This window comes from Microcebus murinus, chromosome 1 (assembly GCF_040939455.1).
Source record: "Microcebus murinus isolate Inina chromosome 1, M.murinus_Inina_mat1.0, whole genome shotgun sequence".
In the NCBI taxonomy this organism is placed as follows: domain Eukaryota; kingdom Metazoa; phylum Chordata; class Mammalia; order Primates; family Cheirogaleidae; genus Microcebus; species Microcebus murinus.
Window position 1 is genome coordinate 46,052,246 of NC_134104.1, and position 19,016 is coordinate 46,071,261.

At 34.6% G+C, this 19,016-nt stretch overlaps 1 protein-coding gene across 1 annotated transcript in view; it reads left to right on the forward strand.

Annotated features, from left to right (window-relative positions):
• The window catches only part of ADGRG7 (adhesion G protein-coupled receptor G7), a 69,128-nt gene that overhangs the window by 31,424 nt on the left and 18,688 nt on the right, over nt 1-19,016 (forward strand). The window contains exons 7-13 of the mRNA XM_020287821.2: nt 4,192-4,331; nt 4,450-4,557; nt 8,576-8,739; nt 9,072-9,227; nt 11,768-11,880; nt 17,219-17,565; nt 18,306-18,402. Coding sequence (XP_020143410.2) covers nt 4,192-4,331; nt 4,450-4,557; nt 8,576-8,739; nt 9,072-9,227; nt 11,768-11,880; nt 17,219-17,565; nt 18,306-18,402 — 1,125 coding nt within the window. The remainder of the gene's footprint in view (nt 1-4,191; nt 4,332-4,449; nt 4,558-8,575; nt 8,740-9,071; nt 9,228-11,767; nt 11,881-17,218; nt 17,566-18,305; nt 18,403-19,016) is intronic.

Below are 19,016 nucleotides of genomic sequence, written 5' to 3' on the forward strand. Positions count from 1 at the left end.
TAGGGTTTTGCTGAAGGAGGCATCATAGTACAATCAATGAGTTTAGGGCTTCATCTCACCATTTTGAACATTGGCTGCAAAGGCTGAGAACTTTACTGTCATATTGAAAGTCATAATTGCCCTGGTTTACCTGACTTTGGGAATGCAAACTGCCTCCCTACCACTGACTACCTTGTACATTTACTTTTTACTTTTCTGTTCCAGCTAGCCTTCTTTGGTTATAAGACACCTACTTAAAGTATCTTGACCAAACAGAGATTTATTGTAAAGAAACATATGGGATCTGATGGGAACTCAAGAATAGGATCATAATATAGCTGGGCTTTATCAATCTGAAATAATCAAAAGGGTCAGAATGTAGTTTATTCTCATAAGAGAGAATGGTTGCCCTGGAAGCACATATTCCAAAAAATGGAAGTCAGTGTTTCAAAGTATAGAGCTTGGGATTGTTTCTATAGACAAAGTTTAGGGAAACTTAACAAAATTTCAACATTCTTCTATACAAGGCTTAATGCATAGTTACAATGATCTGATTAGTTGAGGTGCTCTTTTTCTTTTGGGGAAGGTATACTTAACATTACACATTGAAGATGTAAGAGTCATGGGGTATTTTGCATCATCTGGACCATGTTAGATACAGGGCAATAAAGGAGGCAGTTAATCTATTACAAAGATCAGTGATTACAAGGGGGAGGTCTGGTCTCTCCTAGTCATTTACAGAACAAGAACAATGAAGAAGAGAGTTAATCTATAATCTAAGAAGCAGAAGTTGCAAACATGTTGTATGACTCAGTCTCCAGGGCTTAACTTCATTCTTGGCATAATAAATTTAGAGAGCCCTGAAATTTTATTTTTTTTTACAGCCTTGTGGACCCTGGAGCAGGGAGTTGAACTTAGCCCAAGTAGGAAAGAGCATCGTGAAAACCTGTGGTGCTTAGTTCACAGCTGAGGCAGTGAGCTCTGGGCTCTGCTCTTCTGTGGTTCCCTCTAAACTGGCACCTCAGGAACCAACAACTCACCACACATGCTTTGGACCCCAAGGGATGTGGCTGGGGAGGGAAATGAATGAATGGAAATCAATTCTCACCACTGTAGAAACAAGCAGATGTGTGTGTGGGTGGCAACACCATCCTTCTGTGTGAAGAGCATCATATTGATGGCACAGACTATTTCTACTGGGAAATCTGATCATTCTTGAATTCTAGCTTTCTGGCATCTATGTCCAAGATAGCCTTGGGTGAGGATGGTCCACGAGAACTTTTTTTAAAAGTATATACAACATCATCCCAGGGATGCAGGGATGGTTCAACATACGTAAATCTATAAATGCAATTCACCACATCAACAGAAGCAAAAACAAAGACCACATGATTCTTTCAATAGATGCAGAAAAAGCTTTTGACAAAATTCAACACCCTTTCATGATACGAACACTTAAGAAAATAGGCATAGAAGGGACATACCTAAAAATGATACAAGCCATATATGACAGACCCGTAGCCAACATCATACTGAATGGGGAAAGACTGAAATCATTCCCACTTAGAACTGGAACCAGACAAGGCTGCCCACTATCTCCACTTCTATTCAACATAGTGCTGGAAGTCTTGGCTACAGCAATCAGACAGGAAAATGGAATCAAAGGTATCCAAATAGGGGCAGAAGAGATCAAACTTTCACTGTTTGCTGATGATATGATATTGTATCTAGAAAACCCCAAGAATTCAACCAAGAAACTCCTGGAACTGATCAATGAATTTAGTAAAGTCTCAGGATACAAAATTAATACACAGAAATCAGAGGCATTCATATACGCCAACAACAATCTAATTGAGAACCAAATCAAAGACTCAATTCCCTTCACAATAGCAACAAAGAAATTAAAGTACCTAGGAATATATTTAACCAAAGAGGTAAAAGACCTATACAGGGAGAACTATGAAACACTGAGGAAGGAAATAGCAGAGGATGTAAACAGATGGAAATCCATTCCATGCTCGTGGATCGGCAGACTCAATATCGTCAAAATGTCTATACTACCCAAACTGATCTACAGATTCAATGCAATACCTATTAAAATCCCATCAGCATTCTTCACAGATATAGAAAAAATAATTTTACGCTTCGTATGGAACCAAAGAAGACCCCGAATATCAAGAGCAATTCTAGGCAACAAAAACAAAATGGGAGGCATTAATATGCCAGATATTAAACTATACTACAAAGCTGTAGTAATTAAAACAATATGGTATTGGCACAAAAACAGGAATATTGACCAGTGGAACAGATGTGAGAATCCTGATATAAAACCATCCTCATATAGCCGTCTCATCTTTGACAAAGCAGACAAAAACATACGCTGGGGAAAAGAATCCCTCTTCAATAAATGGTGCTGGGAAAACTGGATAGCCACCTGTAGAAGGCTAAAACAGGACCCACACCTTTCACCTCTCACAAAAACCAACTCACGCTGGATAACAGACTTAAACCTAAGATATGAAACTATTAGAACTCTAGAGGAAAAAGTTGGAAACACTCTCCTAGACATCGGCCTGGGCAAAGAGTTTATGAAGAAGTCCCCAAAGGCAATCACAGCAGCAACAAAAATAAATAAATGGGACATGATCAAACTACAAAACTTCTGCACAGCCAAAGAAATAGTCATGAAAGTAAACAGACAACCTACAGAATGGGAGAAAATTTTTGCATCCTATGCATCCGATAAGGGACTGATAACTAGAATATACTTAGAACTCACGAAAATTAGGAAGAAAAAATCAAATAACCCCATTAAAAAGTGGGCAAAGGACTTGAACAGAAATTTTTCTAAAGAAGACAGAAGAATGGCCAACAAACATATGAAGAAATGCTCAACATCTCTAATCATCAGGGAAATGCAAATCAAAACCACAATGAGATATCACTTAACCCCAGTGAGAATGGCCTTTATCAAAAAATCTCCAAACAATAAATGCTGGCGTGGTTGCGGAGAGAGAGGAACACTCCTACACTGCTGGTGGGACTGCAAAGTAGTTCAACCTCTGTGGAAAGCAATATGGAGATACCTCAAAGCGATACAAGTGAATCTACCATTTGATCCAGCAATCCCATTGCTGGGCATCTACCCAAATGATCCAATGACACTCTACAAAAAAGACACCTGCACTCGAATGTTTATAGCAGCACAATTCATAATTGCAAGGCTGTGGAAACAGCCCAAGTGCCCATCAATCAAAGAATGGATTAATAAAATGTGGTATATGTACACCATGGAGTACTATTCAGCTCTAAGAAACAATGGTGATATAGCACACCTTATATTTTCCTGGTTAGAGCTGGAACCCATACTACTAAGTGAAGTATCCCAAGAATGGAAAAACAAGCACCAGATATATTCTCCAGCAAACTGGTATTAACTGAGTAGCACCTAAGTGGACACATAGGTGCTACAGTAATAGGGTATTGGGCAGGGGGGAGGGGGGAGGGGGGCGGGTATATACATACATAGTGAGTGAGATGTGCACCATCTGGGGGATGGTCATGATGGAGACTCAGACTTTTGGGGGGAGGGGGGGAAAGGGGCATTTATTGAAACCTTAAAATCTGTACCCCCATAATATGCCAAAATAAAAAAAATAATTTAAAAAAAAAAAAAAAAAAAAAGTATATACAACAGGCCGGGCGCTGTGGCTCACGCCTGTAATCCTAGCTCTTGGGAGGCCGAGGCGGGCGGATTGCTGAAGGTCAGGAGTTCAAAACCAGCATGAGCAAGAGCGAGACCCCATCTCTACTATAAAATAGAAAGAAATTAATTGGCCAACTGATATATATAAAAAAAAAAATTAGCCGGGCATGGTGGCGCATGCCTGTAGTCCCAGCTACTCGGGAGGCTGAGGCAGAAGGATCACTCGAGCCCAGGAGTTTGAGGTTGCTGTGAGCTAGGCTGACGCCACGACACTCACTCTAGCCTGGACAACAAAGCGAGACTCTGTCTCAAAAAAAAAAAAAAAAAAAAAAAAGTATATACAACAAAGCAAGAAAACCAATTATTTCTAGGTGGTTGTCAATGTTGTCTTGATCACATGAGTTCTGTGTTTATGCCTTTCTATTGTGATGTGGGAGAGAACACACACCTCTGATTTTATGACAAACTCTCTAGCATGTTAAGTTGTCATGTTTTATTCTATGCAGGCTTATTGAGCAAATGGAGAATTATTCCTTGTCTTTGGGCAATGAAGCAGTGGTGGAACCTAATATAGCAATCCAGTCAGCTAATTTCTCTTCAGAAGACACTGAGGGGCCTACAAGTGTTCGCTTCTCTGTGCTGAAAGGTAAGCTGTTTGTCTTGTGCACTTGTAATGGCAAAGAGCACTCCACTACCGGTTATGATTAATGCTATATTTATGGAAAGGTAGACTTTTAAAATTCTGCTTTTTTTTCTTCTCGTAGGAACTAGTGATTCTCTAGTTTCTGGTTCAACGTTTATACATACAAATGTGGACAGTCTTAATCCAGATACACAGACTGAACTTCAGATCTTGCTTAACACCACGAAAAGTAGGTCTCAAACTGTGTTATGTTAAAAAGTATGGACTCAAATTCATGGAATTTATAACTTAAAATCCGCTGAATGAGAAATAATGTCTACTTACGTTTATACTGAATAATTTGCATTTGAGTATATCTGACATGGTATCTCAACTCTACTATTCTAGGTAATAGGTAGGATGATTTCTCTCTTTTTTTTTTTTTCTTTTCTTTTCAAAAACCCTAGAAGTATAGCACAATTGAAATGTTTAGGCCCTGCACACAAGTCTGTTTTCCTACAAAAATCTTGCTAAAGTGGTTCTGTTTCACACTTACATATTTAATAAATATTCAGTCACAGCCCATGTTTACCAGTGGCATGACACTCACAGGCTCGGATTTCTCCTGCAGGCCTGCTCCTAGAACAGTTCATGTAATTGGCACAGTCATCATTTAGTAGTATTATATCATTTTTAGATTATTTCTTTTATGTGGTGCCCACATGGGCTCTCTATCATCTTGCATAAGGCCTTTCAAAAATTCTTATGTGTAACTTGAAACCTTTGTAATTTTCAGAGTCTAAAAAAAAAAAGGAAATCAAACACATATGCATTTACCTTCTTTCCCCAAATAAAAAATTTAGTGCCAGAAAATATATATTTTAGAAAGAATAAATACATAATAGCACTGAAAAAGAAGCACTAGAAAGAATAAATACATAATAGCACTGAAAAAGAAGAGGTGTATTATTTATGGGTCTGGCATTCTGTGGAATTCTGTTTGCATTTGCTTTGGCCGTATGCTCTGTGAGGGTACAGACTAAATCTAATTCTTGATGGTCTTTTGTATTTTTTTCTTGCAATTTTAAAATATTTGATGCATATAGAAAATAATGTAAGCAGCACCTAGGCACCTAAGTAAGGTAACAGATGTCGATGTCAAATTTTGGTTATATTTGCTTCAGACCTCCTTAAAAAAAATGAAAGAGAGAAGACTCTATAGCTGTCCCTGAAGCCCTCTGCCTTATTCCTTCCCATCCCTCCTCTCCAGAAATCACATCTTTCTGAAGTTGATGTGTGTATTTTCGTGTTGTATTTAAACTTTGGCTGCATATTTATGTGTCCATAAACAAAATATCCTAATTTTGGTGGTGTTTTAAACATTTACATAAATGGTATCATGCTATTTAGAACTTTTTTAAAAAACTTATCATCCCATTTTGGACATTTATCCATATATGTTGTCAAGCTTGTTAACTTTTACCTATTTGATAAGTATAGTGTTATTTGCCTTTTGCAACTTGGACACTCAATGGTATAACATTGTTGTTCAATGTTTCTCTCCCTTGATTTGAGCATCTTTCCATATATTTGTTAGACATTCAGATTTTTCACACTGTGACTTGCCTGTTCAAACACTGTGATCATTTTTATATTGGATGTTTGTCTTTTTCTTCTTGGTCATTAGAAATTCTCTATAAATTCTGAATACTAATTCTTTGTTGGTAATGTAAATTCCAAATGTCTTCTTTCCAGTCTGTTGCTATCTTTTTGAAGTCTTTTGTCATACCAAAATTTTAATTTATAGTGTGCCAATGTGCCAAGTATATCAGTCTTTTCCTCTATAATTGGTATTTGTCTTTTTAAAAGAAATCCTTCCTTATCCTAAAGTCATCATGATAGTCTATTATACTTTCTTCTGAATGTTTTTAGTGTTTATATTCATTTTTAGGTCTTCAGCGTACTTGGAATTTGTTTTTGTGTTTGGTGAAAGGTATTGATCTAATTTGTTAATTCTATATAAATAATCAATATAGTCAAATAGATTTAAAACACTATTAAGAGACAGAGACCCTGACTGGACTGAAAGGGACATGTTTTTATATTGACAAAAACTAATCTCCAAAAATATCTATATTTTTTTGTTCTTCTAAAAAGGCATCATTGAAACATATAAGCAAAATTTATTGGAATTAACATGAAGAATTGATTAAAACTCTATCGTAGGGAGAGATTTTAGTGCAATTATCCCAGAAATTGAAGATCAAGTTGACAAAAATAACTAATAAACTTGACCTTTATATATATTCACATGTATGTGTAATTTTGTTGGTAGATAGGAAACAGATAATAAAAATTCTTTTAAAATATCCATGGAGTATATAAAACTGACCATTTATTAGGCCACAAAGGAAAGCTCATAAATTTTATGAAATAAAACTTATACAGAAGATAGTTCCTGACCACAATGTAGTAAAACTAGAAATACACCATGAAAGAGTAGCCAAAATTCTCTCCAATTAGAAATTCTAAAAACACCATTGATAGAGAAGAAATTAAAGTGCAAGTTACAAATTATTTGAAAATTAATGACAATGAGAACAACACATATCAAAACCTATGGGATGTGGACAAAAAAACATTTAAAGAATTTATATCCTTTAATAAATTTATTAGAAAATAAAATAAATTGCTTTAAAAAATGTAAGCATTCAGCTGAAGAAGCATAAAAATAAAATAAATGTAAAGAAACTAGAGGTAAGAAATTAATATAATGGTAGAAATGAAGAAAAATAGAAATTAACAAATGCTAGACTTAATCAAAATAATGAAGAATTGATTCCATGAAAAGACTAATGAAATAAAAAGGCTTCTAAAAAATTTGATCAAGGGAAGAGTGAGAGAGAGAGAATATAAATAAAGAACCATCAAGGAGCTATATCTAGGATTATGAAGATTTTTTAAAATTTAAAGATAATAGTAAATATAATTTCTTCTAATGGATCTTAATATCTATGAAAATTATGATTTTTAAAAATAAATGATCAAAATACTGTAATACTGTAGGATTGAGAAAGTGTGAGCAGGACTCTCATTTTAAAATCTACATACCTCTATGGATTTACATCATTCTTTTCTTAAAAAAAACAAAAAATAATTTTAAAAAGCCTTACTGCATTTTTAGGGTTAACTTTGTCATCTGGCATTCAGAAGGAACAATTTGGTGAGGGCAGTGTGCCAAGAACAAAAGCCAGCAGCCCATGTTTTCTCTCCGGGAGGAGGCAGGAACAACCAGGTAGCTGGCAGTTGTCCCTGGCATGCAGGACAATTTAGGGACTGTTAGGGCCTTGCCTGCCTCCCTTTCAAATCACATGACTAAATAGGCTGGTCTCACTGCCAGTGTTTTCCATATATCACTTAGAAAAGACAGCACAGTGTATGGAATTAATTCAGTTAAAATATACGCTTATTGCTGTTTCTTCTGCTATTTTAAATGGGGCCAACAGTTGATTAACATGTTAGGAGGCATACCTTAGGTGGCTCTGTTTGACCACGCCATGGCCAAGTCTGGTACAAAACAGTCTGCACCAACCATGGTCTTCCAGGATCTTTGATGAACAGCTGACCACCAATGTCCAGAAGAATATTTTACAGTAGCCTTTCAGCCTTGGGAAAACGCCATGATTGTCATGACATCGCAGCAACCAAGAGTTCAAGAGATGGTGATGTGTACTTGGCTTTAAAACTCTATCGAAGGAATCACTTGAGCTCCTTGCTCTGTCATTTACCATGATTGGTCCCTGCTCAGTCCCTTGCAACAGGAGACAGACCTCACAGGGCACTTCTCCAGGCACAGATATCCTGATATTCACCCTTTGCTGTTTCTTGTTCAATGTCCTGTCAGTGAGGAAAACAACATGAGCTGAGTCTGGGGCTACCTATGAATCATGTTCACTCTGTCTCGCTGTGTAGAAAGAGTAAGATGTTCACTTTATACATTAGATCCTCGCAATACCTCCTGGAGGTGGAGTAAGCAGATATTATTGTTTCATATAGAAGGTAAGGAAATTGAACCTTGGGGAAAAAAATTAATGTGGGTGGAATGGCCAGCCATATGTTAGTTACATATTGCAGGTAAGTAAAGGTTCAGCCAGCAAACATTTTTTACTGTACTTTACTTGAATATTAAGCAGCAATGACATGTGACTTTGTTTCTTATTCTCTCTTGGGTTCATTTATTGATGTTAATGTCTTCCCTCCACACACAGGTAGCCCCAAGGCATGTGGCTTTGTGGTTTATCAAAACAACAAGCTTTTCCAATCAAAAACTTTTACAACTAAATCAAATTTTAGTCAAAAAATTATCTCAAGCAAAACTGATGAAAATAAGCAAGTTCAGAGTGCTTCTGTTGAAATGATCTTTCGTCCAAAGGTGAGTTTTTCCATGAACAGAAATAAAAAAATGAGACCAATCTTGATTACGATTGACAGGGACAGTTGAGGTAAAAGAAATATATATAAAAACTCTTTGAAAGATTCTTTGAAGTATTCATTTAAATGTTCTTCCTACTCACATCTTTCATCAAACTAAACAATTAACTAACTTGAATTTTATATCCTTTCCCCTTTCTTGATCTATAAGGAAGATGCTAATGCTTAGTACATGTTTAACTGATTTCTCATATTACTATCTTATCCTATTTGATTTTGTACCCACTCGAGCATTAAAAAATCAGTAATTATAATTGTCTTATCAATTCACAGTACAACCAACAAGAATTCCAACTCCATTCCTATGCCTGTGTCTACTGGAATTTTACAACAAAGGACTGGGACACATATGGCTGTCACAAAAACAAGAACTCTGAGGAATTCCTGTACTGCCGCTGCAACCATACTACTAATTTTGCTGTATTAATGGTAAGGAAGTACATAGCAATTTCTTTCCAGACAAGAATTTTCCTTATTCACAACTCTAGAAGGTGCTCATTAGAAGTAACTTCGGGGTTTAGTTTACATGGACTCTCAACACAGATTAAATAGAAAAATAGGGCATGGAGTGGTAGGACTAAAAAGGGGTGTGCTGGTAAAGACAAGCAGAATAGAGTTTTTTGTAATATGGTCTTAGGATAGAGAGGTCAGCACCACATATTTAATAATGGGAAGGGAACCCATTCAACTAACTCATATGCTCTAAAGCATAAAGTTGTTAGAGGCAGGTGTGAAGCTGTATAGCTCTGTGTTAGAGATAGGTCTAATACAAACTTAGCTACATGTGAACAGCTTAAATCAGTTATATAAAGCTTTTTCCATTAACATCATTCAAATTACTAAATTTTTGCTAGAAGATATAAAGGAAGAACTCTTGCAGTCATTCCATCTGTCCCACAGTTCCTCTATGCATGTGTTACTTCTTTTACCCCAAGGCTATGCTGTGCAAGTAACTGGTCCACTTAGCTCTGGTGTGCAGCTGTATGTGTATCCTTTAAAGTTCTTGGACTGACTCTTTCAAGAAGAGGGGCTTCTGTATGTTCCAATTCTGGAAATCTATTATTCTGGTGAAACCAAAAAATGTCAGTTTATATACTTGGAATGTTTTATATGCAAAGGAATGAGGAGATATGTAGAGTGTCTTCTCCCTTATTAAGGAGCTATTAATGCTGTAAGATAGAAGCAGATGTTTTCATTCTTCAGTGGCTATGATGTAGCCATATTTGGGGAGCCAGTGGAGATCAGTAGAATATACTGGTACAGCCTGGATTATCAAAGTATAGAACTTTGCTTTTCAAATTATTTTCTGAAAAAGAAACTATAGTTTTCTTTTAATTATCAAACGTCTCTTAATTGATTCAAATTATTTCTTTTCCAACCTTCAGAGAGATCTGCTTTCTCAATCAGAAGATACTAAAGATAAAATTTTAACTTTTTTGATATCTTAAAGTCTTAATATCATTGATATAGATTACTTTGTCACAGGTATCTTTCCCCTTTTTTGAGGTCAGGCTTTTAGCTATGTCTTCTCACTATTATTTGAGTTTGCCTCAATGCCTGCCTACCCACACTGTAATTAGTTTGGGGTTGCAATATTTTTTTAAAAGGCTGATTAGAATTGTATGTAAAGAGCTCATATGCTCTGAGTGAATAGATTATTTTTAAGATCTGAAGACCTATACATTCTATGATTCTTTGTGCAACTATTTAGTGTACTACACATGAGAAATAGCAGGGGTTTTTTGTTTTTTAAAAAATGTTTATTTTTATTCTATTTCTATAAAAGCAGTACATATGCATTGCATAAAGTATGAAACTTTACCTATTAAACAATTAATATACTTATGTGGAAAATATCCATGAAAAAATACAATGGCAATTCAAGCATAATCCTATTATGTTAACAAATAGGATTTGTGTAAGAGACATGGATAATAATTTTAGGCAATAAAAGACAGTCAACTCTAGAAAAAAAGATTTTAAGACGTAGAATATAGTGTGGGGTAGCTGGCAATATAGAGGAATATATACTTTTTATTATGATTCTATATTACTTTCATGTTTTACAAATATGCATACATTGCTTTTCTAATTTTAACAATTTAAAAAATCAGAAAGTATAGACAAGCAAAGAGTATTATATATATTGTATCTACCCTATGACTACCTTTGAATTATATATATTATACCCACCCCACGATTGCCCCATGAATACCCCACTATTGCTATTTTAACAGATTTCTAAGAGTACATGCTCATATGAAACATGCTTTTCTATGCATATATATGAACATACTGGGATATAGATATATATATTACACAAAAATGAGATCTCCTTTTAAAAAAATTAAGAGGACCATATGAGTATCTTTCCACATCCACAAAAATAATTTCTGTAACTTTATTTTTTGTGTATAAACTTATATGCTTGGATTATAGTTATACATAAGAACAATGTACTTGATAAATGAAACTACTCTAGCCAATTTAGATCTAATTCAAACAACTTTGATTTTAGCTATCAAGATAAAGTAGTATATACAATTGACCCTTGAACAACAAGGGTTTGAACTGCGTGGATCCACTTGTACACAGATAAATGGCCAGCCCTCTGTATGGCAGGCAGTGCATCCACAGCCACACACAGATTTAGACACAGTATTTGCAGGATGGGAAACCCATACGTGGAGGCTGGCTTTTTGTATCTGCACGTTCCTCAGGACCGACTGTGGGACTTGAATATGTGCAGATTTTCGTATGTGTATATTTTCCCTAACTGCCTTAGTAAACTGCTTAGAGATAAGGGGCTAATTTATTTCATTTTTACATATAGCAAAAGCTTTATTAAAAAGAAGACATATCTGACAACTATCTGGTTATTCTGACCAATGTAACTCTTCATGATGTTGACCTTTATTGACATTTCAGCAGTGATTATTTAAAAATATGAGTCTTAACTTATTTTTCAGACTTTCATAAAGGATTATGAGTATCCTGAATCACTAGACATGTTATCCAAAGCTGGATGTATACTGTCCATTACTGGTCTGGCTCTTACAATTATATTTCAGATTGTCACCAGGTAAGTGGAGAAGCAGGCTCTTTTCACAAGAGAAGCTGCTATCCTGATATAATTTACTCTCAGCATATTCTCATCAGGATACAGTCTCTTTGAACTGGAAGGGAACTCAGAGACTTAGTTTAATGTGTTCATTTTACATAGAAGGACACTCAGGCCTGCAAAGGCTAAGAAATAGACACAAATATATAATTACAAATGCCTTGAAAGAAAGCTATATGTCATGTAATTACCAGTTTGTCCTGTAAGATTAATGTGGTCCCATAACTCATCAACTCTATGATTCTTTAGTGTAGAATAGAACCATGCCTACCAATTTGCATTTGTGAAAAAAACATTATAAACAGCAAGTTTTTGAAAATAATTTTTAAAAGATATAATGTTCTCAAATGGTGAATGTTTTTTCAAAAATAAACTTTTCAAATGGTGAAAGTTTTTGAATTTCATAGTTCTTTTAAAAAAAATCTAATTTTAAATAATCATCTATAAACACATATCTCTGCCCACCTTGACTCCTTCATTCAGGATCTAATTTTGTATCTCACTTGTTACTTTTTAGCACATGCCACATTTTTAACAGTCTGTAATCTTTTAGAAACTTCTTTGCTTATTAGTTTACTTGTTTACTGTCTGTTTTCCCCATCAGCATGAAATTTTATGAGGGCAAAGCAGTGACCTTTCCTGATTTTGTTGCTGGAATTTGTTTTGTTTTGCTTTCATCACTGTATCCTCAGGGATGAGCATGGTACCTGGCCTATAGTAAAGGAGTATCTAAGGAGTAAATGGGTCTACTGAGCATTTCCTATGTGGTTCTCCTTTCATACTCAAGATGTCTCAAGATGAACTCATCTTTCCTTCAGAGTCTTCTAAATTTCTTCATGACTATTTTCTCAGATGTGTAGAATCAGACTTTTTTTTATTCTGAAAGTATTGCTATTTAAAATTTTTTCTAATGTTTTATTTTAAAAAATTAAAAACTCATAGAAGAGTTGAATGAGAATGCTGAACACACATATTCTCTTTACCTTGATTCACTAATTATTAATATTTTGCTTTATCTCTATTTTTTTCTTGAAATTTTGAAAGTAAATTGCATATATCATGACTGTCATCTCTAAATTTTTCAAGCATCTATCTCCTAGGAACAAGGGCATTAGCATAATACCATGTCTCCACTCAAGAAATTTAACATTAATAAAATATTATCATGTTAATGTACAATCTATATTCAAATTTCTCTAACTGTTCCAGTAATGTCCATTATAGCTATTTTTTTTATTTCATTTTTTAATTTCATTTAGCTGTCATGTCTCTTCAGTCTCCTTTGGCCTAGAAGAATTTCTCTGTCTTTTTTGTTTGTTTGCTTAGGTCTCTCATGACATTAACATTTTTGAAGTGTTCAGGCCAGTTATTTTGAAGGATGTTCTACAGTTTAAGATTTGCCTGAAATTTTCCTCATGAAATTTTCCTCATGAAAATTTCCTCATGATTTTCCTCATGATTAGTTAACCTGCATCCTCAAGATAGATGCAGGTTAACTATTTTTGGTGGGTATACTACATTACTAAATAACTACATCCATAAATAACATTAAACATTATATTTTATGACTGCATTGGTATAAAGATGAATATATTAATATTCTATGACCTAAAAGTTCTTTTTTCCCCTTCTAATTTTAAAAGAAGTTAAAACATTGTTGTGGGCCTTAAAAATATTTTTTTTTTTTAGTATGACACAAGAAGGGCATATCAGTTTGTCCCATTATTGGTTGTAAGTTTGAGTCCTTGTTTAAAGTGGTGTCTGCCAGATTTCTGCAATTTTTAATGGTTCATTTTTTTCCTATGTCAAAAATATGGGGTGTTACTTTGAGACTGTGTGGTATGCTGTCTCCCAATAATCTTTTACTCCACAATTTTGGTATCCACTAATGATCCTTACCAGAACAAATTATTACATAGTGGTCAAAAAATGATCCTTTTCTAGTCTATCATTCTTTCTATATGTATTTGCTATAGTCTTTTGTAAAAATGTACTTCTCAATGTAGTCAGAGAAAGCTCCTTCATATTGTTTTCTCATGTCTTGTTCTTTAAGCACTTCCTTATTTCAATCACAGCAAGGTGATTGGGCTCATCTTTCACTTTCTCTGCCCAAACCTGAACCAGACATTTCTCCAAAGAGCCAGAATTATTTGTGATTCTTCTTCTCCTTTCACATTAAATGAGACTCTTGCCATTCACTTAAAAATTTTATATCAAGTGCTTGCTATATGAAGAGCTGAACACAAAACTATCAACAAGACAAATAAGTTCCCTTTTGTCATGAAATTTATATTCTTGGGGGAAGAAGGACATTATACAAATATATACACAAACAAATATATAATTACAAACTGTGGTAAGTGCTTTCAAGGAAAATGCTATGTAATTAAAAGTTGGCCATGTAAAATTACATGTTTCTCATATTTATCTCTTCGTTTGTATTTCTACTATCACCACAGTTGTAGGACAATTATTTGGTCTCATGGGGATGAATTGCAGTTGCCGCATAACTAGTTTTTTGTTTGTTTGTTTGTTTTTTGCCTAAAATCTCACTCATTTTGTTTGTCATCAGATTTTTTCCCCTTCCTTTATCAAGATATTTCCTAGCACAGTTCTGCAACCATAAATGTCACTAAGATTCATTAAGAAGCACAAACAAAGACAGCATTTTATTGACTTTTAAATCTTGAATCATACAGGTTTTCTTTGTTCATAGGCAAGTTCTTGTATAATAAAAATGCATGGAATACAGTCAGTCCCCAACTTACCAGATGAGTCTCAGCCAGATAAGCCCATTATATGTTGAAAATGCACTTTCAACTCAATGATATTTTCAACCTATGATGGGTTTATCTGGACATAACCCCATTTTAAGTAGGGAAGCATTTGTATAGTAATTTTCTGTAAGAAGGACCAGCTATTTGAAAATAATCTCTTCTTCCTAGGGATTGTAATTCATATTCAAATTTAGACAAAAATTAGAAACTAATCTTACTTATATAAAAGGATCCCTTTGAGTACTTTTTGTAGTTCTAGTCTTTAAACCTTTCAACAGACAATGAAATTTTGAATTGTCTAACTGTTGTCAATTAAAATATCAAGAGGCTGGACTGAGTTCTGTTTGAATCCAAGCTTTTTTTATTCATTGTGGAAATTCAAAGACTGAGAAAAGTCATGATGGAATGTCATAAAAAAGGATAATGGGCAAACAGATTTGTTTATTTAATTCTGGGTTATTAAGAATAGAGAGGTATTTGGAGATGTTAGAATGTTAAGCACAGTAGTAAACCTAGAGAAATGATTATTCCAAGAAATAGTGCAGTCTCAGTCTGAAAAGGCTCTAGAAGGTAGTGAGTAAAGATTTTATAACTTTCATTAGGGTAGAATGGAATGCATAATATACACAGAACTGTAATATGTCATTATAAGGGATACAAGGTTTTATCTGCCTGTAAACACTAAGGAAAACAATACATGTACAAAAAGGAGAATATCTTGCCTCACTTTTGAGATCAACTTTATTAAGGGAAATCTTTTGTTTTCTGCCAATCTGAAGATATACATATGCGCCAGCCCAGAACATGTACATGCAGTATACAAACTCACACACACTCTTTCTCTCTCTTTTATTGCCTTACTGGTAATAAGGCCAGCCTTCAAACAAAATCAGAGAAAAAGCTGTTCTTTTAGGACAACTACATTAATTAAGTAAGAGAAGGGGAAGAAAAAGCAGTTTTAAAGAATACTGGTATACTCAAATATTATATCTTTAAATGAAGAAACACTCCTTGGGCATGTTTTACATTAAAAGGACTGTTCAGAGTATCTCGACCACTTGGCAATCACCAAGCATTTCCCTAAGTTTTGTCGTTGGAACATTAGCCCTTGGGAGATGCATGTGGAAAGAGGATTCTGAGAAATCTTGCAGAAAACACACATGTGAAATTCAGCTATTCGAAGAGGTAGTAACATCAGTCTACTCAAAGAATGGCATCGCTAGCAATAGGTTGTAAAACAAATTTAAAATATATTTACCTAATTTAAAGTGTTTATAGAAGCCTCACTCTTTAAATGCAATGTGAGCTAAAGATTATATAATTTTGTTTGAAATGTATTACATTGTTATGTAAAATTATTTTAAAATTATATTTGGCCTTATTTTAAAATTTGTAAGTGCATTTTAAAAATAATTTACATTTAAAATCTCAAGAGTCTTTTTCTCTACATGCAAACATGAGTTTATCTACTAAAGTGCAGTTTTTTATTTTGAAATTTAAAAAAATCCATTAAGGCCTTATCTACAGATGCCCTTTGTATATGCTTGCAAATCTACAGTAGTCATTATTATCCAGTGCTATATAAAAAACTGCCCTAAAACGTAGTGGCTTAAAGTCACAATTTATTATTTCTAGTGATTTTGTGGCTTGACTAGGCTCAGCTGGATTCTTCTACTGGTTTTCCTGGGATCTCCTATAAGACTGCAGTCAGCTGGTGTCTGGGGACAGTGTCATCAGGAAACTCACCTAGGATGCTGGGGCAGCTGCATCTTTCTCTCCCTCCATGTATATTCAGAGCATTTCCATGTGGTCTTTTCAGCAGGGTGGCTGGACTTTTACATGGTGGCTCAGAACTCCCAAGAGCACAAAAGGGAAAGCTGCCAGGAGGACTGTGCCATGACCTTCATGGTCCTCAGGCACTTTTGTCTTTGTGGGACCTTTCATCCATAAATAACATTAAACATTATATTTTATGACTGCATTGGTATAAAGATGAATATATTAATATTCTATGACCTAAAAGTTCTCTTTTCCCTTCTAATTTTAAAAGAAGTTAAAACATTGTTGTGGGCCTTAAAAATATTGTGGGCTCTAAGCACTATCATGTCTAGTGGGTGAGTCAGCCCTGGCGGCCAGGCCTTCTGTTTTGTCCCATGAGTTAAATCAAGGGACAGGACAGGCTCCCAGAGAAGCCTACACAGGCTATAAATACCAGGAAGTAGAGTTCACTAGGGGCCATCTTTGGAAATTTGGAAATTAGGTATAATTTTTTATCAGAATACAGTTTTAAGAAAGAATGTATCAACCTGTTTCCTGTAACTCACTTCTTTGTGAAAATGAGATAAGAGTGTGAATTTCTGATGTAATTGAGAAGTCAGATTTACCAGCTGGCCCCACTGTGCTATGAGCTAGATTTACACAGGGTGATAATATTCCTTTGTTTCCTTACAATTTCACTGGAGCTTAATTTTTGCAGTTGTTCCATTTATATTTAGTTTTTATATTTACTGTTTTATTTTCAGGAAACTCAGAAAAACTTCAGTGACCTGGGTGTTAGTCAGTCTATGCACATCAATGTTGATTTTCAACCTCCTCTTTCTGTTTGGAATTGAAAACTCCAATAAGAGCTTGAAGATAAATGGTAGTGACATTGATAATATTGACATTAATGATAATGAAATGCCCACAAAAGACATCATTGACACTCCAAATCCCACGTGCACTGTGATGGCTGCCTTACTGCACTATTTTCTGTTAGTGACATTTACCTGGAATGGACTCAGTGCTGCACAGCTCTATTTCCTTCTAATTAGGACCATGAAGCCTCTTCCTCAACATTTCATTCTTTTCATCTCATTAATTGGATGGGGTAAGTGTTTGCATCTCCACTTAATCAGTAATTTAATTTCACTGACATCATTTAGTTTAAACAAACACCCATTGAGGGCCGAATAATTCAAGGCTTTGAGATAGGGAAGATAGAAAATATAGTGATTACTAAGAACAATTTCTGTCTAGTAGCTTTTACTCCAGTGAAGGAGGCAGAAGTGATCAAGACAGGTATACTAGATACATGATAAGCTAACTTAAAGAGGTTAATTTCCTTTAACAGCTCTTTTTATTAATTTAATTTGAGATTTAGACAACAAATAATTAACTTCAAGCTGCTTTGAAAGAAATGTTTTAAGAAAAACAATCAGAGTGACTCTCTAAGTCGCTCTGATTGAAAAATTTATTGAAAAATTTATTTGAAAAATTTATTGAGTTTCCAGCAAAGGAAGAATTGTTTTAGGGATATCTAAATTTAAATTTATTCAAGTGAAAGAGGAATTATGCCATTTAAGAATGGAAATTGTGGTAAGAGTTACAAAGAAATCAGAAATAGTATAAGATTTGTTTGTGTGTAGAGGTGACACCAAAAGGGAAAACGCTTAGAGAAAAATTATATCTACTCTTGACCTACATCTGTGGGATCATTTAGTGTATTGTCCATGGTGGAAAGAACAATATATCCTGAAATAGGTCAGATGTATAACTCACTAATGGTCTTTTGTAATTAATCCCAGTCATGGATAAATCATTAATTGTGTGCCTCTCTTTATCACTTAGGAGTCCCAGCTATAATAGTGGGTATAACAGTGGGAGCTGTTTATGCTCAGAATGGGAGTGATTCACAATGGGAGTTAAACTACCGGCAAGAGGAAATGTGAGTTTATATCTGTAAAAATATCTATTTCTTTGACATAAGAATATAGCTATTCAGTGATGTTGACTCCAAGCGTACATATGCATTTCATGTTAGAATTGTCATATTTAGTGGTGAGTATTTCAATTTCTCAAAGAACACATTATATTTTAAATGTGGGGACATAGAAATTTCCTATGATCAATCCTTGTGTAAAACAAGTAATCACCTTCTGAATTTTCTTATATTAAATTGGTCTTCTTTCACTAAGTCTGAAAACTGTGACACAATATGATCTTTGGTAACTCTGTATCTTGGTTTTGCTCATCTGGAAAATGGGAACAATAATAGTAATATCTGTTCTGGGGTTACTGTGTGGGGTCAAGCAAGTGTGAAAACATTTAATAACTTGAAGAGTATTCCCTATACCTTGCTCATATGAACCAATTCTAAGTTGATGTAGGTGTAATGAATTTTTATGATGAATGTATTTTTATGATGAATGAATATTTTATGATGATTTATCACACATAAAATATTTGAGTACAGATGTCTTTATTATAAAATGTCTTTTTATCCTTTTGATAGATGCCTAGCAGTGGGATTTCTGGATCAAATGGTAGTTCTATTTTCAG